Source organism: Hermetia illucens, chromosome 2 (genome assembly GCF_905115235.1).
Source record: "Hermetia illucens chromosome 2, iHerIll2.2.curated.20191125, whole genome shotgun sequence".
Classification (NCBI taxonomy): domain Eukaryota; kingdom Metazoa; phylum Arthropoda; class Insecta; order Diptera; family Stratiomyidae; genus Hermetia; species Hermetia illucens.
This window is the reverse complement of record NC_051850.1, coordinates 13,141,994-13,169,975: the sequence shown is the minus strand read 5'-3', so window position 1 is coordinate 13,169,975 and position 27,982 is coordinate 13,141,994. Positions and strand designations below refer to the sequence as shown.

Sequence of the window (27,982 nt, the reverse complement as noted above, 5' to 3'; positions counted from 1 at the left end):
GTCTGATCCGATGATCCGTCGACCGAATATCAGACGGTTTACTGTTTCATCTTCAGTGGGGGTCGAAAGTTTAAAGCCTGTGCATCAATGAATCGCCAGCCGTCGCCATGCACTCCAATATAATGCCCTGATTCAACCAACCTCGGCAATTACTTTCGCAGGCCAACTTGATGTGTTTTTCATTATTGGACAGTCTGCGCGCCTGGCTTGTTCTTCAGATCTAAGACGATCTGAAGTGTCGTTTCTACTAACATTCTAGGACATATCGCGACCTAGTGAAGGACTAATGCAATGCGATTAAAGCGAATAGTCTGAATTATATAGTACATGCATATTACCGCTTTTGGACAATTGAAAGGAGCCGTCCAACATTCTTACATAAAAATCTACAAAACCTTTCATATCTAAAGTGCTAAGTATGCGCTTTTTGACTTCAGGAACTGATTGTCCTCTCCTTGAATTTGCGAAGGAGGATTAATAACAACTTGAGTCCGTTAAGAAACTACAGCGGTTGAACATTTTAAAATGGAGTCAAAATTCATATACTGTCCCTATCGTATGTAATGAACTTTCAAAGCATAATTGGATCCTCACTATTGAAGATCCGGAGGTTTAAAGTAAGCACTTGCCGTGTAAGCATAACCCCACGGTTCTATGCGAACCACAATAAGAGCCCCGCCTTGACTAACATCGCGGTACTGGTGTATACTGAGTGCAGGTCCACTATTCATACCAGTGGAGTATATGTTCTCAGAGGGCCGCCCCGCTTTCCAGGGTACTAGATAATTTCCGGTGAGGCGTCGTGGCCGGAGCCAGATTGCATGAGTCCCACTGTAGATTTATGTCTAATCGCCCTCCTCAAGTATCTGGGAGCGGCACTCCCCAACGGCTCTATTGGAATCAGCTCGGGTCCTCATTATTAATGACTTGTTCTGATCCCCAGTCTATATACTACTTCTAACTCCTTTTCTCTCGGAATTATGCTAAACACCGCACACATCCGCTAAAAAACTGGCTTCACCAGTGACTTCTTCTATGTCTAACGTGATATCGCATGCTGAGCTCTTTTAGGAAGACTTTTTTTCTTATGCCAGAAACGCTCGTCTTTGTATGATATTGCATTACTTTAACATATTCCAACAATACTGGGAGTTTTAATTGTAATTGAAAAGTTCGTAAGAATAGAACGGTTCAATGGCGCTATATTCTTTCAGAGCTCCTACTTCAAACTTAAATTCCAAATACCTAGGTGATAGCTCTGGAAATCTTACCCTAGTTTGAAAGAAGTATCACTCTACAGATCCTCCACATCACGAATCTTGAAATATTTTCGTGAACCCAATCTGGTAATTGAAAAGTCAGCCCGCACCTGACACAGATTATTGTCTCTGAAGGAGAATAATGGAACCGGGTACCAGCATTAGCCGAAAGAAAAAACGTAAAATAAATGTCTAATATTAAAAAGGATCTTTATTCTTTCTGCTTTAATTCCATTTACTACAACTGATTATACTTCGTAGGGAGAGCGGTTATCAACGTTTTTATATCCCGATTTGTAATTTTCCTCAATTCATTTGCTGCGTGCTTAAGCTGAATTGCACAGTCTGGATTGGCATTCGACGGCAAAACGGTGGACTCCCGATCAAATATATTTGCAAGTCCTTCGAGGAGTTCAATAAAACCCAAAGACAACGCAGCCCGACGAATTCTGTTCAGCTCCTTGCATTATCAGACAAAAATAAAATATTATAGTATTTTTGAATATCTATAACGAAAGAATAACTGAACCTTGTAGAAATGTGGGGTCTTCTCAGGCATCTTCTTTGCGTGTCGTAGCACTTTTTGTATGTCCGATTGAAGGCCAGCCTGCTTAATCCAAACGACACAGTTCTGGGTGTAGCTTCGTTTGTCTGCTTTGACCTACAACATAAGGATAAAATAATTACGATGCAACTTTAAGTCAATTCAATTTGTTACTTACAGGAAAGCTGGGGTATTCTCCAGGCAAGGCGTCATCAATGGTGCTAAGGTATCTTAAGTCACCGAGCCATGGAATTACATCATTTCCTATAATTTCATTTCAAATTAGGGAACCCGTCAACGTTTTCAATAATATTCCCCTAGTTCACTTACCCGGCTGAAGTATATTTAGCATAAGGTTTGACTTTTTCTTACTGTCAGCGTAGGAGTGAATGAATCCGAACCAATTGTCATTCAGCAGTACCAATGCAGCCATACTTTCAACCTGGGAAGAAAGGGAAAATTATTGATTATATTCAGGCCCGTCGTGATGAAGGGGGAGATAGGGATTCCTCCGGGTTTAGAGTTCTCTTGGGGGCCCGGAATAGAACAATTCTAGCAAAATTAGTTCAATTATCAATTCTGGGGACTCGCATGATCCTGGGTCCATTTTTTCCTCCCTACGACCCTGACTATATTCTGAAAACATTTGAATCAAGAATCTCGGAAAGGACTTACCTTAAGCGCTCCATGTAGCAAAACACAGAAGGATTCCTTATTCGATTCAGCACTGCTTGAACTCTTTCCATCTTCATCATCAGAATTGCCACTGTCGCCCTTTGCATAAAATTGACGAATTTCATTCTCCAACTTTTCGAATTCATTCGATGAAGCAGGAGACTCTGCACTTGACCCCTTTTCACCTTTCTTTGTGGACTTCTCCCCTTCCATTTTCGGTACGATTAAGTGGCGACTGACTGAAACAGGCGAGCCGATGTCAGATAGCTTAAGAAAGCCACATATGTCTATCTTCTTGGAGATCATCTGGATCGTCTCCTTTCCTAGCAGGTCTTTGCTTTTGTATGGCTAGCGTGGGAAGAAAATTCATTATGATTAAAACTAGACAGTGTACTTGATATGGGAAAACGTACCACCGGAGGCGGCCACATTAAAACGGAACATTCGAGCTTATGATAACTTCCACATTTCAGAGTCGCTTCGAAAGGCTTAAAGTTGTTCTCACACATCCTTTCCACCATTTCGGTAACAGTGTTGTAATCCAAGTCACCGCTCTTATCAGCTTTATTCGAGTCTTCTCTTACTGCAGGGATGAATAATTGTCCCTTTTGGTCGCTTATGTCGAGGAACTGCTGATATTGTTTTATGGCTAATGCGAAGTAATCATCATTTAGGTTTCCCAGGCAAATGAAAGTCAGTCGACTGGAAGAAAGGAATGAAAGCCACACATATTCCGGATCATGTCGATTTGATGTGACGTTGGCGATGGTTTGTCGCAGAGCTGTTTTTCCAAATCCCATACCACAGTCAGTGAATGCGAGAATCTGGCAAAAATTCTGGGTTCCCCAATTTGACGCGAGAATGTTGCTAACTCCTTTCAGCATGCTTTCCAGGTGGGTTTTGTCGAAGTGTTCGACTTTCTTCAATGCTTGCCTGATTAAGTCATAGTCTCGGGTGAAATCTACAAGAACTTCATATTGCATAGAGTAAACCACCTGCAAAGAAAGTCAGTAGATAATAACTTGTTTTATAGAAAGCAGTTAATAATATATGTAGGATTTTAGCTATGTTTGATTGCTGAAGAAAAATTGCACCCTCGTTCTAAACGATCCCCTTGGAGAACGAATCTGGAAGAATCGTGGAACCAAATGAGAGACACGATCCACAAAGTGGCTTCTGCAACCCTCGGGGTCACCGAGCCAGGTAAGTGGTTGATCAACCGAAATTCTTGGGATCTGGAATGACGATGTTCAAATGAAAGTCCATGAAAAGAAACGCCTTTACCAGAAGTTTCTCGATGATAAAACGCTCGCCAAATTTAAAAGAATGCCAACCAGAAAGCGATCGTTGTCATCCAAGTGGTCCATTACAAAAATCTTTACGATAAACTGGACACTCGGGATGGTGACAGATATAGAACACTTCGGTTGGGCTAATGACAAGAACGGTACTTTGCTTACCAACCGTCGAGTCGTGACGGATAGGTAGCGAGAATACGTCGAGCAGATTTCAACTAAAATATTTGCTCATCCTCCACTTCCACAATCATTGCCGACATTTGGAGCAGTTTCACCTGTCAGCGCAGAGGGGTATCCTTGGTCAGGGTCTTTTAAACGGCTGTCTGTTGTGACTCGAGATGCCCGATGACGTGTTGGTACTAGTCGTCCAGCACATGTTTTTTTATAGGTGGAGTGGAAATCTTTAAACGGCGCTGCTGCACCAGTGTGTGAGATTCTCACCCACTAAAACCATCCCCACTTCTCTGCTTATATCCCCGCGGGACCATTGTCAAGTATTGCTTCGCGAAGAGGGCTCTAATTTACACCAATTAAGTCACGCGTCCGTAGTATTGTTCGGGCACGATCTAGTTCATGCAGCTTTTCTTGTATCGCAGTTATTGTTGCGTTTATGGCACTCCAATTTGCTCCTCCTTCAAATTATGGGGCCCGATAACTGCATTGGGGGCGACACGTCCTATATGCACTGCACATCCTCAGCGCGATTGGCCCGTATGCCGAACTTACCCTTCCCTGGTTCACTATGTTATCCAGTGCGCACGCCCAGACAGGAGCCGCGTGCAGTAGGATGAATTTCACCACTCCTGCAATAAGCAGCCTGCGGCTAGATTTTGGCTCTCTAGTATTAGGTATCACCCTTGCCTTTTCACGCGCATAGTTCAGGTGCTCTTTGAAGCTCAACTTGGCATCGATAATTACCCCCACGTATCTAATGATCGATTTTGAAACAAACCCGGATTTCTGCAGTGTTGTTTTTCCTGTAATTGGTAATAATGGTCGCCTCCGTCTTATCAGTTTCACGTCCTGGTGGTGTTTCGCAACTTCTACTACCACTACCAAGTTGTCTACAAAACCAATCGATGTTGCCTCCTTTGTCACGCGAAGGCCGAGGACTCCGTCCTTCCACCCGTCTCGTACCAAAAAGGTCTCTCCGAATAGTAACTCTCGATTATTCGAGCTAAGTAAACGGGGACATTCAGTTTAGCCACGGTGCCTTTAATCCAACCCCAATTGGTCGAGTTAAAGGCATTCCTGACAAGTAGCGTCACCAACGGGCAGCGCTTACCAGTGGCTGTTGCCTCCCGGGCCAGGTCTATGACCGTTGCTGTGGCATCGACCGTGGACCGCGCTCTGCGAAACCCATACTGCCGCTCCGATAGACCACCAGCTAGCTCGACAATGGTGGTTTTTGGGACTTTGGTAGCAGAATCAACCTCTGCCTTTTTCACTGAGCGAGAAACACTCCTTCGACCATGCACACTTCAAATGTACTTATGAACCATGCGGGATTAATTTTAGCAGCCAACTTCAGCACTTTGCTAGGACTCCAGTCCAATCCCGACGCGTTAGTATCCCTAATTTGTCCACAGATCTCCCGTAGTTCCTCCTCGGTCGCCCCGGGAATTGAGAAAACGTTCTGTTGAACCATTGGATGAGGTTCATTTTCTTTCTGTTGTGGGAAAAGAATTGGGATTACTTTGAACAGGAGTCGCGGGCACGTTACTTGGGGTGATTTTTTTTCGCGAATCTTGTTCATTACAACCTTGTAAGCAGCGCCCTACGGGTTCGCATTTGCCTCAAGGGATAACTGCTTTAGCAATTCCGCTATTTTCCGCATAGCCTTCTTAAGGCTACTTTGAAGATTGCAGTATTCCTTATCCGACTGCCGATGTTCTGGCTTCTCTCTGGTCCTTTGGCAAAGCCTCCTCGCTCGCAGACACGATGCTCTCAACAGCGAAATTTCTTGGTTCCACCAGCAGTTTGGTTTCCTATTGTGATGGAACTTCTGTCGCGGCATTTTAGTGTCGCATGCCTCAGTTACCCGTTGACATAACTGGCTCATATTTTTCCAGTGCCATTCCCTTCGGGTCGTAACCTTCTTATAAAGCTGCCAGGAATGTCTCTTTCTCGAAAGCTTCAGTGGACCACCCAGTTATCCCCTGTTCCTGATGTCGAGAAAGATGGCCTGGTGGTCATTATGGGTGTAGTGTTCACTCACTCGCCAGACCATTCCTGTCGCCAACGAGGTCAGATAAGTCGAATCGACGATTGAGCCTAGCCCTCTGCCTGGGAAGGGGGCACGCATTCAACCATGGCTAGTACGATGTCCAGCTCCGCGAAGGTTTCAAACAGGATTTGGTCCCTGGTGTTCATTGCTCGGCCCACGAGTAACGATCGCCGGCAATGATTTTGGGGCTGTGGTCTCCAGCATCTCCTTATATTGCGCTATTGTTGGAGGAGGAGCATAATAGCAGTAAATATGGACGCCGTTGACTTTTGCCCTAACAAACCAGTTCCTGGGAATGCCATTGCTTCTTGGCTTGCCGTCCACATACCCATATCGCTGCGTTTCCCGGTGAGTCTTTCACCTACTTAGCACTAACGTAATTTCGGTGAGGTTTATATATTACGGCCACGTCTACGTCGATTCTCGAATGGTTTGCGGGAGCAAGTCTTAAGCTGCCTCGCAATGATTGAGGTTGATTTGTATCAACCACATTTAGCCCTACAATTCAGCTTCCTCCTACATGCCGGGCACCTGCCACCACCTGTAACGTTCCGGTCGTCCACTCGCTTTTTCCCTTTGCACAACATGCATCGTAGATCTCCCGTGCAGTACATGTTGCTGCAAAGTGACCGAAATCGAAGCATCTGACGCGTCTCTTGAGGGACACTTGCTTCCTAAGTCGGCACACGACCCAACCTATTCTTGCCTTGTCAGCGGTAATCAGTTTAATCCCTGAATCCACCGGCAAGCCAATAATAGCGGTCTATGTGCCTCTTTATGCCTTCTTAATCCTTTTGATCGCACTTTCTTGTATTCCGCTAAGGTTGAATTGTTCCCTTAGCGCAGAACAGATATCCTCTCGTGATATGACCTCGTCTAGGTCTTTGCACTCGATTATTATCTGCTGTTTTCATGTCTGCTTGCTTACATAGCACCTTTTCCACTTGACCGCAAAAACTATTCACTGTCTTCTCGCTAGATTGATTTAGTTCCCCCTCTTGCGTACACCTGATACAACTCACACTGCTGCCCAAGTCGGTCAATTCCGGACCGGCTTTAACTTTCCGAAGAATAACGGCGTAGGGCATATCTCCTTTATTGGAAATAATGATTATTTCCAAACGAATCTTCTTTTTTCTCCTTCTGCCGCCCACCTTTGTCCATTTTTCAGATTTACGAGCTGTAGGCTCGACCCCTTTTGTCAAATTTGGGGCCGTAATCGAAGCACTACTCGGACCTTGTGGTGCAACAAGGGATTCATTTATTCCATCCCTACTCCGTTTGCCCGGGTTCTCACCTAACTTATGTTGAGGAGGCGTCACCTGCGTTTTCCGCGTGACTTTGCCACATGGCGCTTGGACGTTTTTCTCCTCCATCGCCGTAATATAAGATAATTTAATGCCCAGTACATGTTAGAAACGCTGATATGATGCCTCTTGATGAATGGCTGAAAACGGACTCTCCGTGGCATACTCTGCCGGGGAGGTCTAGAATTTCCGGACACTTTTTTTCAAGGGGATTCACCGAAATCGCAAAGCCGCCGACCGAACCACCTTGGCTATTGCACTGTGGCCATGCTGCAATATGTATAACCACTTAGCACATTACACCCAAAGCAAAGACGGAGAAGCTCCCTGAACCACTAATTACGTGCTCGTAAACTATCTAGGCCGATGTAAATTGTCAAGAAGTTCGAGGTTAGTGGCGGGTACCCTCTCAGAACAGTAGTCTGACACTTCGTACCTCAATGTTATTATGTATCTTACCTCTCTACCCAAAAAAATATTACTGTGGTTAAGCGAGGTTAACGATGAGAACGAAAGACCAAAAGAGAAGGCATGCGGGCGATATCAGACTACGAAGTTAACTACGATATGTATAAACATGTGAGGATCTAAACTACTGGAATTTCTAGTAGAAATAGAGTGGATTAACTCAACTTAGATATTGAACCAACTTTCGTCAGCGCAGCCCAGCAGGAAGTCATTGATACCACAGGGGCAGGCAGGAAATCTTCTTAAAATGCATTTCTAAAACAACATCACCACCATAAAGGTGGTATCTATGCATAGTTCTCAACCCATAGAGTATACTCTATCATGCAAAATAATATTATTCGAGGTCAAAACGGACGGAATTGATCCATTGTTAATCAGTTGAATTCTCCTCATACTGAAGAGCATTGATATCATTGTGGATAGAAGTCTTAGGGGCTGCCAGGAGAGAAAATTTCTTTCCCCTTTTAGTGCTCCTAATGGATACATTTTATGGCTCTTGCAGTCTAAGTGAGTCTTTGCACAAGCTTTTGTAGATGGCCTAGCCCTTGTAACTACACCTGAACACCTGAACCGACCCACACAAATGAAAATGGGCTTCATCGCTAAAAAAAACAATAACACCCTCGGGAACGACATCAAGAAGAAGCTCACACGCGTTCATCCGAGAATTGAAGTCACGTTCTTAAAGTTCCTGCACTATCGCCATCTTATAGGGATGAAAATGAAGATCATCACGAAGAATTCTTCTCACAGAACGATCGGATAGTCCAAGGGCAGATGCGTGTTTGCGTGCAGAACGCCGTGGCGATCGCAACATTGACGCTCTCACTGCTTCAATGTTCTCAGGTGATCTAACGAGCCGAGGGACTCCAGTTATTCCTTTTGTCGCACTTGCAGTTTGTCTGAATGTAGTGACCCATGTAACAATTGATTTGCGGTCTGAGACGGGAGCCAACGGGGCTAAATTAAAGCGATTCCGAAATGCACGCTGTCTTGCAATAACCGAACATCCGCTTGAAAAGTAAACCTCAACGACAAAGGCACACTCCTCACTATTCCAACACATGATGGCGACTGAACCGTGCCGGGACAAAATTTTACAGTATCCCCTTTTGAACGAGACCACTAGCGCTCCGCTATGACATCAACTAACTGAGTGGCGCGCATTTTAAAAAAGGAAGTTATGCTGCCGCACCCTGTATTATCAAGTTTTCGAATTCAATAAATGATCGTATTTAGGTCAATAATTGATGCCGATAGAGGTTCCGACAGAGCCAACAGAGAACACTTTTCAACGGTTCTTCTGATGAAGGGCATTCGGAAGTAGTTTCTAGGTACTATGAAAGCGACATAAAATTTCACGCTCCGCAATGAAATTTCTGTAGAAGTCCAAGTTCAAAGTGGAGTCTGTCTAGTCCAAATGATCAAAATTATTCCTTCTTGTATTTGATTATGCAATTTATACCGCCTTCTCTGATGGATATGCTCAATGGTGCCTCAAACACCTCCATTAGGCAGATGTTTACTATCCCACCGAGATATAACTTCAAGTCGAATAGTCCTGGATTTGGAAAGAAGTAGAGAGGGATACAGAAAGTGCATCCCTAAAGTAAAAAACCATAACAGTTGGGTAAGCTGAATTTATTATTCGTATCTCTAGAATTACATTATTAATTCACAGGGCATTGACGGAACTAAATATAAATAATTCATCGCCTAAGCAATGCATTGTCTAAATTACGTAAGTAAAAGAAAAATTCACAGGGGAAAAAACGAAAATTCTGAGAGAGAAAACATTAAAACAAAATTGCAATTAAAAGCATAAAACCATCATTTAACCGCTTGTTGGGCTTCTTTCTTTGCATTAACACGATCTACAAGCTCCTTAACGCGTCTTAAGCAATCCTTTTTCGTCCTATTGGGAATACATTCAGCTATTCTATCCCAACGATCGGGCGTTGAAACTGGATACGTTTTAATTGCCTGCTCCAGAAGGGCCTGTTCTTCCTTTGTCCAAGCTCGGCCAGTGTCTTGTGCAGGTGTGGAAGGCGACGCGCCGGTAGATGCCTTAGCTGGGGTTTTTGTCCCACTGCTGTCAATGCCATTCTGTCTAACTTCGCCGTTTTGCTTTTGATTGCTTTTATTTGCGTTCGGCGCTGCAGGCGAATCACTATTAACAGTTATATCAGCTTTGTCGATTTTCTTGAGTTCTTTCTTTGTCTTCTCGAAGGAGGAGAACGCGGCTTCGTTTGCTTGTGACTTCAGCGCACTCTGAGCGAAATTGCCGCTTTGAAGATCTTTCGCTTTGTTCAGGATATCACGCGCTTGGAATCGTTTTCCACTCATATTTGTCGAATGTTGATTCATGTATGTTGCAATGACTTCCCAGCGTTGAACAGTGCCCGCCGGGAACAAATTGACAGCTTTAATGAGTAACTGCATGTTTTCACTACTCCACATTGCATTTTTGTCGACAACTTTAACTGAAGCACCTTCGCTTGTTGCGCCCCCGGTGCTTTTTGCAAGCATTTCTTGTTTTTCTTTTTCTAATTTCTCCTCGGTTTCTTTCAAAACTTTGAGGAAGGTCTCCCGGCCTCCTTTTTCCAATTCTTTATTGAAACTTTGTAATTCTAATAATTTCAACATTTCACAAATTTTCTCTACGCCTTCCATATTTCTTAACTTCTCTTTGTCACTTGTCGAATAATAATTACTCTCTTTTGCCATATCACGTAAAATTTTCCGTTCTTTCTTCAACGCCTTCTTTTGCTTTTCGTTTTCTATTCGAATTTGTTCAATGCGTTTCTGTTCGGCTTGTTCTGCCTTCTCCTTTGCCAGTTGGGCTTCGCGCAGTATTCTTTCCTCTTCGGCCTTCTGAGCTTGAACTGCATCCATCTTCGCCCTTTTCGCAGCCAATTTACGTTGTTTCTCTTCATTTTTGAACCTAATTATCCTAGGATCGTTGTTATACGCTAAGTCAACTAAAGCTCGTATTCTAGACATTTCTTCCTTCTTTCGTTTTATCCTAATTGCTTTGTTTTGTTTTTCTATCCATCGTCGCTCGTCACGATCTTGTCCCTTTTCTTTGTCCTCCTCATCAAGATAGCTGTACTCTCGCCATGACTCAAAATTGTACCAGAAATTGTAGAAATGCTCCACATGTTCGCGAGTTGAATTGTCATCTCCAATTTCAGGGACATTTCGTTTCTCACTCCACCTCGCATTCAATTTGAAATATTTATCGAATATTTTGAAGAAGTCTTTCTCTATCTGCGAAGTCGTTGGTAGCGAATCGTCAAATTCTGGGTCGACAGAGTCATAAGCACGACGATTTTTAGAGTTTCCTGAAATGAGAGAATTTTAGTCAGAAGAATCCCTGGCGAAGTGAAATATTTACCTAATGTTTCGTAAGCTTTTGTTATGCATGTGAAATAATCGTCCTCGGTGTGAACTTCTTCACCTTTCGCTTTTCTTTTGTCCGGATGATGTTTCAAAACCATTTTTCTATAAGCACGGCGGATGTGATCGTCAGTGGCATTGAACCTTAAATATGGAATATGAAATTTACAGTTACTCTTTGACAAGAAAGCTGAATTACAAAGGAAAAGCATTCAAATTCAAGAAGGATAACAAGATTCTTAGGAATATGTGGTTAGCATGAAATGTGGAAAATTATAATGTGAAAGACTTAAGTCAAACTTCTCAACTTTCACTGCTGATCGCCCCACAGTATTATACAGAATGGATGGAATGGGAGTTTCATTGCGGGAGAAAAAATGTTTTGAAGTTGCACGCTGTAAGGTGGGGGCTTAAGAATACACTCGAAATTTTCTATGTTTGTCATAAGATTAAAAGGGATAGAAATTCGTGGGCTAGTAACCTGCAGATTTTGAAATTTTACTGCTACGGAAGCGTCAACAACGCTTAGGGTAGGGACTGACTGGTTTCTGTAATGTGCGTCTGCTTCTCGACAATAGTAGCGAGGATCGTAAAAATACTAATGTTTTCCATCTCGAGCGGATAAGCTGGACATCCTGGGTCTAAGCTAAATAAGATGATGGGATTCTGGAGAGTACTCTTGTCCCTCTTCCCGCACTAATGCCAATATGATTTTTTACTCTGGAAAGCCAATTGGTAGCAGACGCAAATTCGATTTCGGGTTGCTACGGCAAGAGGCGCTCTCCTCACTTGAGAGTCGATTTCTGACTGTAAGATTCAGGTCCGGGTTAAGGAGGATTACAATTGTACAGTGCCCTGCACAAACGGAGATTTCCGATCTTCCGTGCCCTTTTATAACGTATTGACTATTTTCATTAGTATCTTCTTTGAAAAATTTTGTACACTTTCGCTAGGATATTCTTTTAAAGGTGCTGAACATTCTCAGGGAGGTGAATTTACATAGTGGAAAGCAGCGGACAAATGGCATGACGCCTGCATGAGTTATACGCATCAACAACCGCAAATATTAAGTTATAATTTTATCTGGTAAATGCATTTGAACTTCATGTAAAAGCTAAGCCTGATAAACAGCATTTTTGTACTCCACAAAATGTTCAAAAAATAAGAAGACAAATGATGCTGAGAACATACATTTATATCCTTTGGAAATGCAATAGCAAAAGTATCTTTTCAGCCGCTTTAGAAATATAGCCTAAAATGACACCTTTCAGACGCGGATTGACTTGACTCAATCGAAAAAGTGTGTTGCTCGTCCCTTTTGTTACCAATATTAAATTCGCTGATTTTATTTCGTGTCGTTTTTTGCTTCTTCGTCCCACACCCCTCTTCAGATATACCTGGTCCTATCAACTGGTGCAACTATTTATCTTCTTCTGAATGGTTCCATTGCCAAATTTTTATCAACAGATAGTGGTCCAAATATCCTTTCAAATCTTTTTCTCCAAAATTTAAAAATTACATTTTTCTTCCATTTTCTTTTATTTTTAACAGAAGTTTGTTCGGAGATAGCTTCTTAAACACTTCACTTTTTTCCTCTGCCTCCAAAATCATCGAGGTACGTAAATGACTGTCTATTGGCCTGTCGTGGGCATCTTATTGTGAAAGAACAGCAAGGGTTTCAGTTGAAGCGCCTCACTATCGACATTTTTTTAGACAATTCTGTAGCGACGGAAAAGCTAATTACAATTTCATTTACTTTCGCTAGAAGCACCGAAAATACGGAAGCCGAACTACTCTCTGTTGATCAAGGTTTCGAGATGTTCTTTGATGCGTTCCAGGGTTAATTTAGTTATTACCTTTCCGATGGCGGGGAGCACGCAGAAACCAATTGTCACACTCAAAACGGGTGTCCTTCTTTGGAATCTTAACGATAATCTTCTTTTTCTCAAGATTTCCATACATGTAGAAGCAGAAGGTTTGTATTACGCAGGTGCAGCGATAAATAACTCTGCAGGGAGACCGTCAAGATTAGCGATAAACGACCTTCAGATGATGATCCCCTTTAAGGCGATGTCAGCTCCTTTCTTGTTATGCATATCCAGGAGACAACTCATAGATCTACTGCTGATCGTAAAGTGATCAATATGATTGCTTCTACGGTTTCGGTCAGTTGCAATCGAACTGACCTAATGGCAGGCTCTGTACTTGAACAATGTTTCACCAATGATGAGGTGATCCAGAAACCTCATTATCGGTTCGATTGTCACGCCCACCATGGGATTCAGATTATCTATCACGATCACAATATCACCTTTGAAAAGCCTCTCCTGAATTAGGTGTAATTACTCGTAGAAAGCATTCTTCTTCCACTATATCGGAACTCTCCGTTGATGCATAGCACTGTACAATTGTAATGCTCCTTAACGAACTCGGCTCCCAGATCTAGAGGGCGTGACTTGCGGTGGGCCTCAGAAACAGCCCGACAGCAAATTCGCGTCTGCTACGATCCGGCCTCCCAAAGTTAAAAAGCGCATTGCCACAAGAGGGAGAGGCATAGACGATATTTCCTTGCCTGAAGGACTAGAACGACCCATTCGTCGGGGACCTTGGAAGAGTGGATTCCACTGCATGATGTAGCCAGCAATACAAATTTGGCCGCTCCTTGATGTGTGAGGTATCTGTTTTTGCCTTCCGATCACTTCTCCATGTCCTTACAGTCTGTTACATAAGAGCGTGGTCACTGTTAAATAATAACAATTGATTTTTCGAAAATTCGCAAATTTATTGATAATTTGGTCGTCAATACTCAATGCAAATACCTCAGTAGCAAGTCCAATCTCCTGCATTGTCAATTATGGCCTGACACCGTCGGGGCATACTTTCCACTAGTTTTTGTGCATATTCTACCGGAAAAGACCTCTAAATTTTCCGAATTTGTCGAGAAAGTTGATCTAAATTACATGGCTTGCGTCTGCGAAGCTGCATTTTCATCAGAGCCCACACATTTTCCATGGGATTTGTATCCGGTGACTGAGATGGCCAATCTAAAGTGACAACTCCGTTTTGCGCCTTCCACTCGCTACACGCTGGACTCCGATGTTTCGGATCGTTATCCTCTTGAAGGATTCAGCTTTCATTTTTCTTGATATACCATTGCTTAGCAGATGGTAACAAAGCCTTTTGATATATTTTATTCATTTTTTCGGCATTTAAATTCTCGGTAAATAAGAACAAAGTACCGAAACTTTTGTTTGAGAAGCACCCCCAAATATGGACCTTGACGGGGTGTTTAACAGTCCGTTGAAGCATCCTACTGGTGGAGGTTGTCCAGGCGTGTTTGATGCTCAGAAATGCCCAGAAGGAGGATTCATCAGAAAAAATTACGTTGCTCCAACCGCGGTCCAAGTTTTCCTTCGCCCATTCCACTCGTTTTTCAACGTGTTTTGCACTCAAAACACTCCAAAGTACTGCGATATTTCAGTTTATTGGCAAGCAAGTGCCTACGAATCGTTCCGTAAGATATGTCAACACCTTTTGCTTTCAATTTCACAGCAGCTCCACGTAAAGTCAAAGTTGGATCTTTCGAGAACAATGCGAGAATCTTTTTTTCGTCTTTTTTTGAGACTTTGCTTGCACTTCCGCGATCAGGGAAATCATCAACATTACCGACCTTTTTATAGCGATTTATCCACTTGCTAACGAACTGCTTCGACTTTCCCATATATTTCGCAGCAGCAGTTTGCGTTAATTTGGGTCCTTTTTCATGCAAACATAAAAAAATTGCCTCAAAGCGAGAGGCGTAAACAGCACTCATTTCGAAAAACCACTCAATTGAAGACTAAATTTGACAGAGAGCTGACTTTTTACAAAAAGCATGAAGGACTGAGGTGCCCTCTATGTCATAGAAAAAGAAACAGAACGCTCTGATTTTTTATCTACGTGTAACAGTGACCACGCTCTTATGTAACAGACTGTATAACGATTTTAGTGTGACGTTTGAGAGTAAACTTCATTTTAATCTTCATTATGTCGGTATCCTGAGCCGAACTCGTCGAATTTCACCGTTTGTTCCACCTACCAATTGCATCCCGGTCCTACGCCGGTTATTGGAAACTTTGAATTTGAGGTCTCCACAGAAAGACATCGCAAGCGGTAAAATAAGGAGAGCGCGCTGGCCAGTTCTGAACTCCTCTTAAACAGATGAGGCGTCCGGAGAAAGCTATGTGAGCTGTGGCCCCATCCTGCTAAAACCAGACGTCTTCCAGTTCAAATTCATCCAATTCGGGCGAAAAAAATCCTGGATCATTGTCATGTAACGAGTTGAACTGAATGGAATGGCTTAGTTGCCCTCTTCAAAAAAATTAGTGCCGATGATCATATTTCTTGAAAGGACACACCATACTGTAACCCTGTCAGAGAGGCCTCTGGCAGAGCTGCCTGGGGTTTGTTACACTCCAATAGCGCATGTTTTGTTTATTGACACTAAAGTGGAAATGTGCCTCGTCCGAAAAAAAATGACGGCGTCCTGCGGGAGCGCAGCAAGCTTAATAATAACTTGGCAGCAATTCGTGGACGACTACCATTTGTAAGGATGCATATGAGCGTGTTTTTTAACTATGTGATGAATGGAACGTCTTTAAATGTGTGCAATTACCTTTAATTTGGCCGCATATTGCACATTATTGAATAAATTCGGGCGAATTGATCGTGATAGAGGGGAATGATCTGCCGCATCCGTCAACGCTACTGCGTATGTTGCTGGCAACATGAACTCTAGAAGTTCAAGTCCAGGTTTAGTGGAACCGACTGATTGGCAGGGGGAACGTCAATTTTTTTTAAAAAAGAGTTCACCAATGGACGGCTGATGGACGAATGGAAAGCGGCGATGGACTTGAAGAGTGTTGGCTTAAATGTATCATTTGCCGGTTGTAGTGATTGTATTTAATATTTAAGCGACTCCGTGTTCACTCGATATCTTGGGAATCTTATCGTTCGGTCCGCTAATCGAATTGCCCACGAATTTCAAGCAAATTAACAAATTTTCCTTTGGCATTGTGACTGTAGTATTCAATGAACTTCAGTTCTCGCCGTTCATCAGGACTGCCTTCGCGTTTCCCTACAGTATATGTGACCTCCGTCGGCTGCGAGGAAATTTGATTGTAGAAAGGTTCATTAAGCTGAAAGCACCGCAATTTCAGTAAACTGCAAACTTAGAGACAAATTGGATAAAAAGTGCACATAACAAGTACAAGAGTCATCAAACGCCTTTTCCACAGCCACGACACTGAAGGATTCTCGAAGGGACTGGGGTGACATTCGCACAATGCGAACAAAGGGTTATATATAGTGAGTGAGTATGGAGGCTACCTCTATGCCTCGAAAGCGTCTCCAGTTCAAATCATTTACGATCAGACGCAAAAATCTCGATGAATAATGTTTCGGAGTGTGAAAATTAAGATTATCGGATGAACCTGCTGAAACAAGGACCGTAAAGCGGAAGATGCCGTTTCCGGATTTGAAAGGTGTTTCGCTCATTTTTAACGCAAACTCATTTACTTAACCTGCCTCCGTCCATCCCTCCTGGGTGAATTGATTTTCGTCTAAATTCTCAATTTCAAAAGCTCTCACAATCAGGAACATCCTCCAGTATAATCGCTTGAGGATGTCAAGGAAGGGAGGGGGCTACGTCTCAATAAACATCTGAGACAAAAGAAACGTGGTCGTGGATCTCCCCCGCGATCAAGGCATTCGGGTACGGAGATTTACGGTTTCGCTATTTTTTTTTTATTTTTCAGGTTTTATCTCACGTTTTGATATAACTCGTTAGACTTAAGCGAATCCCTGTTATTTTTAAGATCCGCGCTGGTATAGCCACGTGAATTTTGTATGACACAACATGGGTCCTAGCTCTCAAATGACCCCTCCCCTCCCCCTCCTCTCCACATTCCCGGAGCTGGCTAACACAGAGGCGTTCTATGTTGGCAACTGAGTCGGATCACATCCTCCTCTGTTCAATGGTACCATTCCCCACCCCCTACATCTGTCTGTGGCGCTGCACTCTGTACTAACAGAGCCAAGGCTCTTAGTCTGACTGCTCAACGCACTCTCTCTTTTTACATTAATGGGCACCGATGATTGCGCATAGTTTACATATCTAGCAAGCGTTGTTTCTGCCTCTTTCACAGATTTGCCCAAAATTTGAAAATAAGCTAACTCAACACCGACATCAACTTGAGGCTAAATTCTCTGTGTTCCTATATGGGAACAGCACATGGAAAGTGACCGCCACCTTTCACGAAGTCATGTCTGTCTTGCCATTAGGGAACTCTAATCTGATACAATAATAAATTGACAAACTTGCCGGTGTATGGGCCAGATACCAGCGGACATGTTAATCAAAAACTGGAAGTGGTAGTGGATAGGCATCAAATTGAAAATAGAAGAGAATTTTGCGAGTTATGCCGTGCAATGAAACTTGACTACCCCAACAAGGCTGTCAAGTGGTTCGCTCTGGAATTGCGTGGTTCACAACATTGGCAGAAGAATGCAAGCTTCTAGGAAAATCATGGGGTGAATTAAAGCACATTGCCAGGAACTGACAAGGGAGGAAACTTTTACGAGAAGTAGAAAAATAGAATCCTGAAATAACTATCCAACATATTCAATGCTACTTTAGAGAGTGTAGACAAATAAAGTCACTTGAGCCTGCAATATTAAGCTACATGTGAACAGGCGAAGCACCGACGAATAAATAAAAAGATCCTTTCCGTGTTTCATGGTTAGGTAAAGAAAAGTATCGCATTGCAATCAGACGGAGCATCATTTGAATGAACTGAAAAACGCTGTATGAATGTGGAAATAGAGATAAAACTAGAAAATAAATGAATCCAAAACTCACCTAAGATGCTTCAGTCCGAGGACGGCATAGTGATCCTGTTGTTTCCATTCTTTTGGATCCAAACTTTTCAGGTACTCAATATTTGCATCAATATCGAACTCGTTATCAAAGCTCTTGTCCTCCTCCGATGATTTCGAGAAATTATCATCGCCGTAGTGTCCATGCTTGAGCCGCCTGGCATATTGTGCGAAGCGTGGTCCCACTCGTTGAATGCGAAGCTCCCGTACGGGCGCTTCAAACACGAAGCTTGCTCCTGTACTTGATGTTTCCGTATTCTCCATTCTTTAGGCGGAATCACATCAAACACAGCGAATTATACAAAATAGGCACACTCTCCTCCGGGAAAATTGTATATTACGAATTGCAGGACGAATTCAACGTTGACAGTTAACCTCAACACGTGCACAAAAACAAAGCAGCTTCACTCTTGCTTTTTCGCAACACCGTTTTCACTAGCACAATTACTGTATCTTGGAAACAATCACTGTCATTTAATACTGCACTTTACATGAAACGCAACGACATTAATCGACATATTAAAGGTTACCAAAGAAGTTTCAGCATAAAAGAAAAGATGATATCCGCCGAACCGCACTTCGGTACGAAGTCGCACGCTGTCAGATATTAAATCGGTTTTGGCGGGGAACGGAGATTCAATCGAACGATTCTAATATATTTACGAACAGCTGTTTTCGAAAATTATTTTGTCATAATGACAGCCCCTATGCTTGGCTTATCTCATATGCAAGAAGCGTGAAATTTCTGACTATCCTTCAATCTTTTGGTAATAATTTCTAATTACAAATGAATGGTAACTTACCAAAGATACAAATTCCAACTTCGAATTGCTATTCAAGTGATCCAGGAATTTATTGATTCCATGTACCGCAAGCTGGTGGTATGTGATAGGGTCGCTGGCAAGTTGTTGATTTGGGATAACACGCGTCATCGACAAGGACGCGTCCAATGCAATTATCGTGGGCATTTTAACAATTTTGCATCGACGACAAGTTGAACTTTGTATGCATAAACGCTCGTGACCAAGCCTTGCATTCGAAAAATATAACTTTCCCAATCGGCGGCACGAATTAAACAAATATCAAGCACCCAACTTGGCAGTTCATATGTCAAACTGAAGTTTGTGCGTCGCATCAACGACCGGCACCGTTTGTTGTCAGTATGCCCTTTTCCACCTATGGTAAATTGTCATAATTGAGTAGGTTTGACAGTGAAATTGGCGGTTAAAGGAAAGTGCGGAAAATTGAGAGGAATTGTTATTGCACATTGTTGCTTATAAAAATATTGTTCGTATACGTTTGTTCAGGGAATATTATACAAAATGAAGTGCGCCATACCTGAAATATCTTGGCATAATCGTGATCCAGTGCTTAGCATTGATATACAACCGAAAAATTCAAACGACAAAAATGAGTTCTATCGACTTGCATCAGGTGGGACGGACTCCCATGTTTTGGTAAGATAATAACAAAGTTGCTAGCATCTCTGCAACTATTTCAATAATTGTGATAGTTCGCGAATTAGCTTCCATAATAATGAAAGTAGTAAAACCTTCATATGTCTTGGCTTTGCCTATCACATCTGTGGGTCCATTTCACCTCAACAAACAATCTTTGATTGAATGTTTATTAATCGAACATGATCATGAAGCAGTCTTTGGAATGTGCGTACCCTTATTGATATTCCTTCTGTCAAAGCTATGAAAGCAACTTTGAATCCGATATTAAATTATTTGAAATGCTAAATGTGAAATGGATGCCGCAATCAATAGAGATCCTGGAGATGAAGCATCAACAAATGATCTTCACAATCACTTGAAGAACGTTATCATAAATACGGCTACAAACATATTTGGCCCCAGCCGCAAAAAGAATCGGAACGGTTGGTTTGACGATGAATGTAAGCTCGCTACGGAACGGAAGGATGCTGCATTCTCAAAGAACGCGGGCACGCGAGGAGACTTATCACGAACTTCAGCGAGCGGAGAAGCGACTTCACAGACAGAAAAAGGAAGCCTGGGAGAACCAACAGGTCTATGAACTCGAAAAGTACAGGGAGCAACCACGCCAGGCGCGGAAGTTTTACCAACAAGTCAGCAAGATGATGCCTTACACACCTCGATGTTGATCCTGCCGAGACAAAGAGGGGAATCTGATTTCCGACAGAATGGGCATACTGGAGCGATGGGTTGAGTACTTTAATGAATTACTGAACCACCAGAACATGGGCGAGTTGGACGTCCCGCCAACTGAAGACGAGGGACAAATACTGCCACCACCAAGTATAGAAGAAACATTCCGTGCAATTCATCGGCTTAAAAATGGTAAATCGCCAGGAGCCGATGGAATTACAGCCGAATTGGTTGAATATGCAGCCGACCAATTACACCAAGTGGTTCATCAACTTGTGCTCAAGGTGTGGGACAGAGAATCAATGCCTGACGACTGGCAAGGAAACATTATCTGTCTCATACATAAAAAGGGAAATATCACACAGTGCAGCAATTATAGAGGTATCACGTTGCTGAGTACCATCTATAGGATATTCTCTTCTATCTTGCTAGGTCGGATAGCCCCATACGCCCAGAACATCATTGGTCCATGCCAAAGAGGCTTCACTCCAGGCAAATCAGCAACAGATCAGATTTTCTCTCTGCGGTAAGCGATGGGAAAAGATCCTAATTCTTTCTATACGGGCTTGGTGACTTTACATTTCTGGTACGCGATGCAATCTCTTGCTCAGAAATTAACATCTTTATTAATTTAGGACCAGAAATATTTAATTGTGACCAAAATATATAGCCTAGGTCCCTTTTCATAGGTCTCGCAGAGTGTTTCGGAAATTAAGTCGAAGAGGGAAAACTCCCGAAATTTGTATTTGGTGATGCCCTTGAGGCTCTGGAGCACTGTATGATCTTTCTGTGCCTCGGCGATTGCCGAAAAATCGGCCGTGGCAGGCATTTTAATCTCTTAAATGCATGCATGTTCAAAGTAAACTGGCTTATGAAGTTTAACTGAAGTTGGTGAGGGGACGTTTTGTCGGGCTTCTGCTTAAAAGCGAAGGTAAAAGACTTGTGGTTCGTACGTACGGCGTACGGCGATACTTCTAGGGAGTATCGCCATATACGCGGCTAATATCTCACGATCGTAGGTGCTGTAGTTCTGTTGAACTGTATTCAATTTCTTGAAAAAGAAGTTTTGTTATTCCGCGATACCCGGAGAACTGAGACGTCTGCGCCTGTGTCGATCAGATAATGGCGCTTGCTCAAGAGATTATATATTGTTAAGCGGAGTGAAGCTGCGTTCTGGGTAGCTGCCGACGCAACTCACAAAATGTTCAGTTTTTAGAAGCCGTGAACGTGCACTGGCTGGTATACTTTTTGCCTTGTCAGCGAAGATACCACGAGCAAATTGCAGGACTTGTGGAGGTCCCGGACGCGCGTGGAGGTCTCGGATCGCCCATTTCGGTTGGCGAATTGCGGACGAATTCGGGGCCTACCCCCCAACACAAAACTTTCACTGTTGCCGCTAGCTTAGACACGGTAGCCGCGAGGGTTGCCACTATCTGCAGAAGCTCAGAAATTCACCCCGCAGCCTCCCGCGATGCTTCACTGAAAACAGAGCGTGAAGGAACCGCACTAACACCTCCAATGTTCCGAAGTCCGCACAGGCCAAGTTGGCTTGGATGCTCTCCGGGAGTCGCTGCAACCACAGCGTCTTCAGAAGCTCAATCCCGACCTTACCCCCGCCCAATTGCTTCATCTTATGCAGCAGTTGGTTCGGGGAACGTCGGCGACAAGTCTAATCGGCCTCCGGGTTACGTCGCCAAACGGTAGCACCCGTGCCAGCACTTCGGACACGGAGACGTTTGCCGTGCTGTTATTATACAACAGTTGCAAAATAGCCGAATTTACTTGGAGAAAACGAAGGGTCGTGGAAACTTAACCATGACCGAAGCGGAACCACTCGAGCCCAAATGCTGATATCAAGATGTGGAAAACCAACCACCCGCTTACTATAAACTCGGGTGGCGACCACACCTTCCTGAATGGCACACATAAATCATCCGTCTCAGCAAACAGCTCCTCAGCACCCAGCCATCTGTTCGATAAATGCAGATTGGCAACCAGAAGCAATTTACGGGTTTATCGTGCATTGCTTTCGACTTCCGCTCATCGATTCATTCTTGGTCCGACTTACCCCACTCAGAGAATTGAAAGATCGATCCTTCAAGTAAAGTAGCCTCAGCCTGCAATCTGCTTTACAAACAGCCGCATGCACACGTATCGAATCGGCTTGACGGTGATGTTGTGTCGCAATGCCAACCACGCTCCTGCCTCCCGATGTCACGAGGCAAGTTCATCCGCTCACTGGCAGAATTTGGAAAACGTAATCCGTAACCGCTTTTGGACGTTTTCCCGATCGATCATCATTCACGGTAATATTCAGAACACATAAGCCAGTGAAGGGATAGGGAATACATATTCAGTGGGTTTATTTTATTCATCCCCGAAAGATGCGATTTTAGCAACTTTTCACTTTTTTTTCAGGAATTCGAACAGGAAAGCATTTTTCAGATCACCAACTCGAACATGGTTTCCTTTCAGAATTCCTAGGTATTTGTAGAAGTATATCTCGGTTATAGCTTGGATGTGAAGGTCACTAATGCTTAGTATGGTATTCGGCTTGGTAACTCCCAAAGTAAACCCTAATACTCTTTTGCTTCCATTACCGAAAACTATACTGCGATGCTGCGTTGGGATTTGTAGAGTGATCTAAAGAAAAACTCCGCTGGTTTCTCGTGTACATTGCATTCTGAACATGATTGAAGTGACTTTCGCCATACCGTCGTAACCGACTACATACAACAGAAAGTCGGTGCTTCAGTATGGGTCAAGAATTTTAACTAAGGGTATTTCCCTGGGAATGGCACAGTTCAAACTCTCGGCAGTTCTTCACCCGTCTGCTGGCATTGCTAATGCTGATTTGGGTCAGCTTAACAATCTTCTTTTTCTCCAGCCTTTTTCCCGTTTACAATCGGAGTCGACTTGTTGTGATCGATTTCGCCATTTTGTTTTATCAAAAGCCAGATCTGGATGCCATCCCGAGACTTTCAAATCCCCTTCCCGAGACTCAAATCGCCTTCCAGCGTATCAAGCCACCGTTGTTTGAGTCGGCTTTTTGGCCGTTTACCATCGATTTCGATGTTCCGACCAATCTTGGCTAGTGAATTCTCGTTGGCGCGTATTACGTGACCATGCCATCAAAGACATCTCTGGCAATTTTTCCACGATCGGTGCAACCCCATATCGATCGTGAATATCCTCATTTTGGATGTGATCAAAGCGTATTACGCCACTAGTCCAACAGAACATCTTCATCTCATTACCGTAAGACACGTCAGCTTAACAATGTCCTACCTTAGTTAATCACGCCGACGTTCCAAATAAATTTTTCGTGGTAGATCTCTCCGGTCACTCAAATCAACACGCCTTGCAGTCTGATAGCCGCAACAGTTCCACAATATACAAATGATTGCAGGAGCGACTCCTTCTCATTCAATGGATTTGCATTTTGTACCTAACTGCCAGGTATGGCGATAGCTTTCTCCGTGAGTAATCTGTGAAATTGCAAAGTTGCTGCACCGATAAATTTCTAAAACATGGTGATACACTATTATTAAATTTATTTGTGCAGATATCGGAACGGGAAGTATTTTAAGGCCTAGATTTCATATAGTTGCATCAGTGTGTTTTTTTTTTCAGATTTTTCGATTGGGTATGTTCTGAGAACGAGACCTGTTTCACTTTTTGGGGTACACAGTTTGAGCCCTATCTGCCATATCTTTTACTCTATATAAGAAATAAGACCGGGAAGTACTATGTGACCCCTTTGATTTGATACCCCACATGCTCATATTCTGTAAAAAAAAAATGTACACCTCCCTTTCGCATGTACGGGGAGCCCCTTCAAACTTAATACAAAATGGCGCCACTCGCAGCATGTGAAGGGACACACAGATCACATAAACTCATCAAATTTTGTAGCAATCGGTTCAGCCGTTTCCGAGTACCATTAATCGGGTGTGACAGTCTAACAGACAGACATTGAATCGATTTTAATAAAGTTTTGTTCCACACAAAAACTTAAAAACAGATTCCCTTCACCTTTTGTTATAATTTTATCATAAAAGTCGAACTTCTTGGAAACTGCTAGGACGATGTAGATGACATTAACAGTAAGGACATTTTTAAATAACGAACTTTGTTTTAAACTCAGTTACTGTTTTCTGTTTGCTACTTAGTGGAGTTTAACGCATCCACACAGTTTCCTTGCCGTAATTGTTTTTTCCTCCATTTTTCAAGTGGTAAGCTTAAGCGAACCCAGAGAGATTGATAGGTAGTAATGATAAATGTGACTCTTTTCGGTGAGTCGGCTCACTCACATATAATCACCCGATCCAATTTCATACTCCAAAGACTATAAAATTCAAGCGAATTTGCCTAGAGATCTTTTACGGATAACGTCTAGGGCATCAAATTTACCTAAACGCAGCTAATAAAATGAACACCTGTGCAGCTAGTCGAACAGTTTCCCATCATAGGGATAATGCTCTTTACGATCGATATTGGGGCACAGAGCAATTACCAGTGCATATGAGTGGATCTTATTCAACCAACGACTTGTCAATATTTTGTCAACAATGCATAAATATTAAGCCCACACTTCCAAATTTGATGTGAATGATAGAATGAGGGGGAGCTGGGTCTACGCATTTTTTACTTTCTATTATTTCATCTCACCCTGACATTATTTAAACAAAATCATGAAATTCAATAACAAATCAATAATTCCTTCCAATAATGATAACGTATTACTTCAATATCCATAATAAAAGATATGGTACATGACCTTCAATGAATCTGGATCGATAAACTTAGACATTGCTGCTGATCTAACGCGACATCAAAGAGCAGTTAATGCTGTGAAATGGTCACCTAACGGTGAACTCCTAGCATCAGGTGATGATGAGAGCGTGATATTTATTTGGAAACAAAAAGGAGAAAGTGAAGTTTTGAACATTGTCGACACAGCCAATGAACAAGACAAAGAAATTTGGTTGACTCTTAAAATCTTACGTGGTCACATGGAGGACGTTTACGATCTGAGTTGGAGCCCAAACAGTCTGTTTCTTGCCAGCGGGTCTGTCGATAATACGGCAATGATTTGGGATGTGTCTAAAGGAAAGTCAGTGGCTCTTTTGAACGAGCACAAAGGATTCGTTCAAGGTGTTGCATGGGATCCACAAAATCAGTATCTTGCCACCTTGAGCACAGACAGGTGATATATTGTGAATAACTAATGTTAGTGGTTACGTAATGGACTTGCATTGATTTTTTAGGTACCTCCGAATATTCGACATACAAACAAAGAAGACATTACATCGTGTGAGCAAATGTACACTCCCCGTGCCTCCTGATAATAACTTGTTTGACAAGTCAGTTCGATTGTTTCATGATGATACATTACAAACGTTCTTCCGGCGATTATGTTTTAGTCCCGATGGGAAGCTACTCATTACTCCGGCTGGTGTTGCTGATTTTGATGGAGTAACGAAACCTATAAACTTAACTTATATCTTCTCCAGATACAGTCTGAAACAGTAGGTTTATTTCCCTTTGGTTCATAGACTTATTTCATCCGATTATTTTTCTCCCTAGACCCGCAATAATTCTCCCTTCTCCGGACCAATATACAGTGGCTGTAGTATGCTGCCCGCTCTTATTTAAATTGCGTCCACATAGCGATACTAACCAGCCAGTTATTCCACTGCCTTATCGAATGATTTTCGCCATTGCTACCAAGACATCGGTTTACTTATACGATACACAGCAAACGATGCCATTCGGTTTAATATCAAATATTCATTATACACGTTTAACGGATTTGGCATGGTCGAATGACGGAAGAATTTTGGTAGTCTCAAGTACAGATGGTTTCTGTTCGTTGATAACGTTTGCGGAGGACGAATTGGGTGAAGTCTACGTTAAAGAGAATGTGACAGAAAATAAAGTGGTAAGTAAATTGTGCTCATCCTTATTAAGTTAACAATTACTAGTTCCAAATAATATAATACAACTTATTCTTCATTATAGGAACAGGTGAATAAGGAAAATATCAAACCTAATTCTGATGCAGTCGAGAAACCGAAAAAACCTGCAAGCAATGCTAAAAGTACAAAGGAAGACGAGAAGAAGAAGCCAGAAACGATCATCACAGACGTTCAATTAGAAACTTTACCTATTATTGACAACGCTGTTATTCCAGAAATTATCAGTTCCGATAGCAAATTTGAAACACCGGAAAAGATAAATCGACCTGTTACTCCTATTCCGATCCATCGGCAACCGCGCAGTAATCTGGACACATCTGTTCTTCTGTCACCTGAACATACAGAAGATATTCGTTTGGTTTACGAAGAATCACAGGATTCGAGCGAGAGAACGAAATCTTAGACAAACAAGTTAAAAGATTTTATTTTATGATTTCCCTATGACTAACTTTTTAGCTGTATCCTAAGTTAAATTAAATATAAGCGGAAGTGATGAATTATATAGTTTTACTGTGTAATTAGATGAGGTTTTTCAGTGCCGATAATGATTGCGGGTAGTGAATGATCCTTGCGTACTCTATATTCTACTATAATCGTTCCGATCGATCAGTTGTGAACGGGGTACTTTACATTCCGAACCACTGCGTGTGTTTCTTGATCCAAAGGTAAGTGTCAGAAAGTTTCACAACTAATAATAATAATCGTTGGCACAACAATCCATATTGGATCAGGGCCTTGAAGTGTTAGAGCACTTCATTCAAGACCGTAACGGTACACTACAGAACACTGTAGGAGCCAATGTGGTCAGCATTACGTTCGCCCGAGATTATTACCCTGATTTGACTCAGGTACTCGTTCACAGCTGAGTCGACTGGTATCCGACGTCAAATCATAATACAAATCCCACTGCCGCCCGCGAGATTTGAACCGCGACCTTCGCTAAGACAGCCTTGTGCTCTAACCACTCAGCTATCCGGAGACAATGTTTATTGTGGTGATAATATTGTTTGGTTACAAGAGTTGATAATAATTCGACGATGCAATCATCGAGAATACCATATTCCCTGGACAGCCAGCTGGGAGAAGTACCCGATCAATGATAGAGTGTAAAATTTAGATTGAAGATGTCTCCATAAACCCTTTCAAAAAGACCTAATTGTTCTTGGCTCAATGATAAATAATGTTGTTGGTAGTAGTACTGTTGTAAGTAGTCATCAGATGACCGACTATCATTCCCCCTAACTATAATAAAACTAACCTTCCTCGTTTTGATTTAGAATTCATGTGGAGTTCTAAGCCCAAAGCAAACTGCTGCAAGTCGGGTGAAATGAAAATATCTGCGAATTCCCAATCTATATACTCGTATGAAGTATATATGCAGGGCCGTATAGAGAAATTCCGTGACCGGGGTTAAAACTTGCGCAAAAACTGCACGGTGAAATTCATGCCGGGATCCCGGACGTAATTCTCCTTCCTCAACTGCATCGTGAGACATGCAATTTTCTAATCCGCCGCTTCCTGAACCACTGCCAAATTCACTTTCATTCCTGAGCGCCTCGGGCCCCGGTGGAATCTCTCCATTTTCCGCAGACCGGTATATGTGCGAGTCACCCTCCGATTGATTGCGGTCGTATCACGATACCAGGAGGAAATTAAGAAAATTTCACTTTTTAAAGGAGTTCCGTGTGTTGGCAGTTTAGAGATAATTTCTCCACACTCAAAGTGGTTTGCGATAATTGACTGCGGACAGGAATTTCAAACCAATACAAGAAAT

At 42.6% G+C, this 27,982-nt stretch overlaps 3 protein-coding genes across 3 annotated transcripts; 1 reads left to right on the top strand and 2 right to left on the bottom strand.

Moving 5' to 3' along the window:
• Nucleotides 1-1,459: 1,459 nt before the first annotated feature.
• Nucleotides 1,460-19,198, bottom strand: LOC119648038 (integrator complex subunit 14). The gene is made up of 7 exons (XM_038049464.1): nt 18,899-19,198; nt 2,892-3,473; nt 2,479-2,826; nt 2,134-2,245; nt 1,982-2,067; nt 1,789-1,920; nt 1,460-1,719 (listed from the first exon to the last, which is right to left on the bottom strand). The coding sequence occupies exons 1-7, from the start codon at nt 19,061-19,063 to the stop codon at nt 1,498-1,500; spliced, it is 1,647 nt and encodes a 548-aa protein (XP_037905392.1). The 5' UTR covers nt 19,064-19,198; the 3' UTR covers nt 1,460-1,497.
• LOC119648037 (dnaJ homolog subfamily C member 2) lies at nt 9,406-18,701 on the bottom strand. The gene is made up of 3 exons (XM_038049463.1): nt 18,079-18,701; nt 11,179-11,324; nt 9,406-11,125 (listed from the first exon to the last, which is right to left on the bottom strand). Exons 1-3 carry the CDS (start codon nt 18,357-18,359, stop codon nt 9,612-9,614), a joined length of 1,941 nt encoding a protein of 646 aa, XP_037905391.1. The 5' UTR covers nt 18,360-18,701; the 3' UTR covers nt 9,406-9,611.
• Nucleotides 19,199-19,312: 114 nt separating the features above from the next.
• LOC119648039 (chromatin assembly factor 1 subunit B) lies at nt 19,313-26,705 on the top strand. The gene is made up of 5 exons (XM_038049466.1): nt 19,313-19,552; nt 24,994-25,436; nt 25,498-25,758; nt 25,817-26,171; nt 26,252-26,705. The coding sequence occupies exons 1-5, from the start codon at nt 19,418-19,420 to the stop codon at nt 26,609-26,611; spliced, it is 1,554 nt and encodes a 517-aa protein (XP_037905394.1). The 5' UTR covers nt 19,313-19,417; the 3' UTR covers nt 26,612-26,705.
• Nucleotides 26,706-27,982: the final 1,277 nt, after the last annotated feature.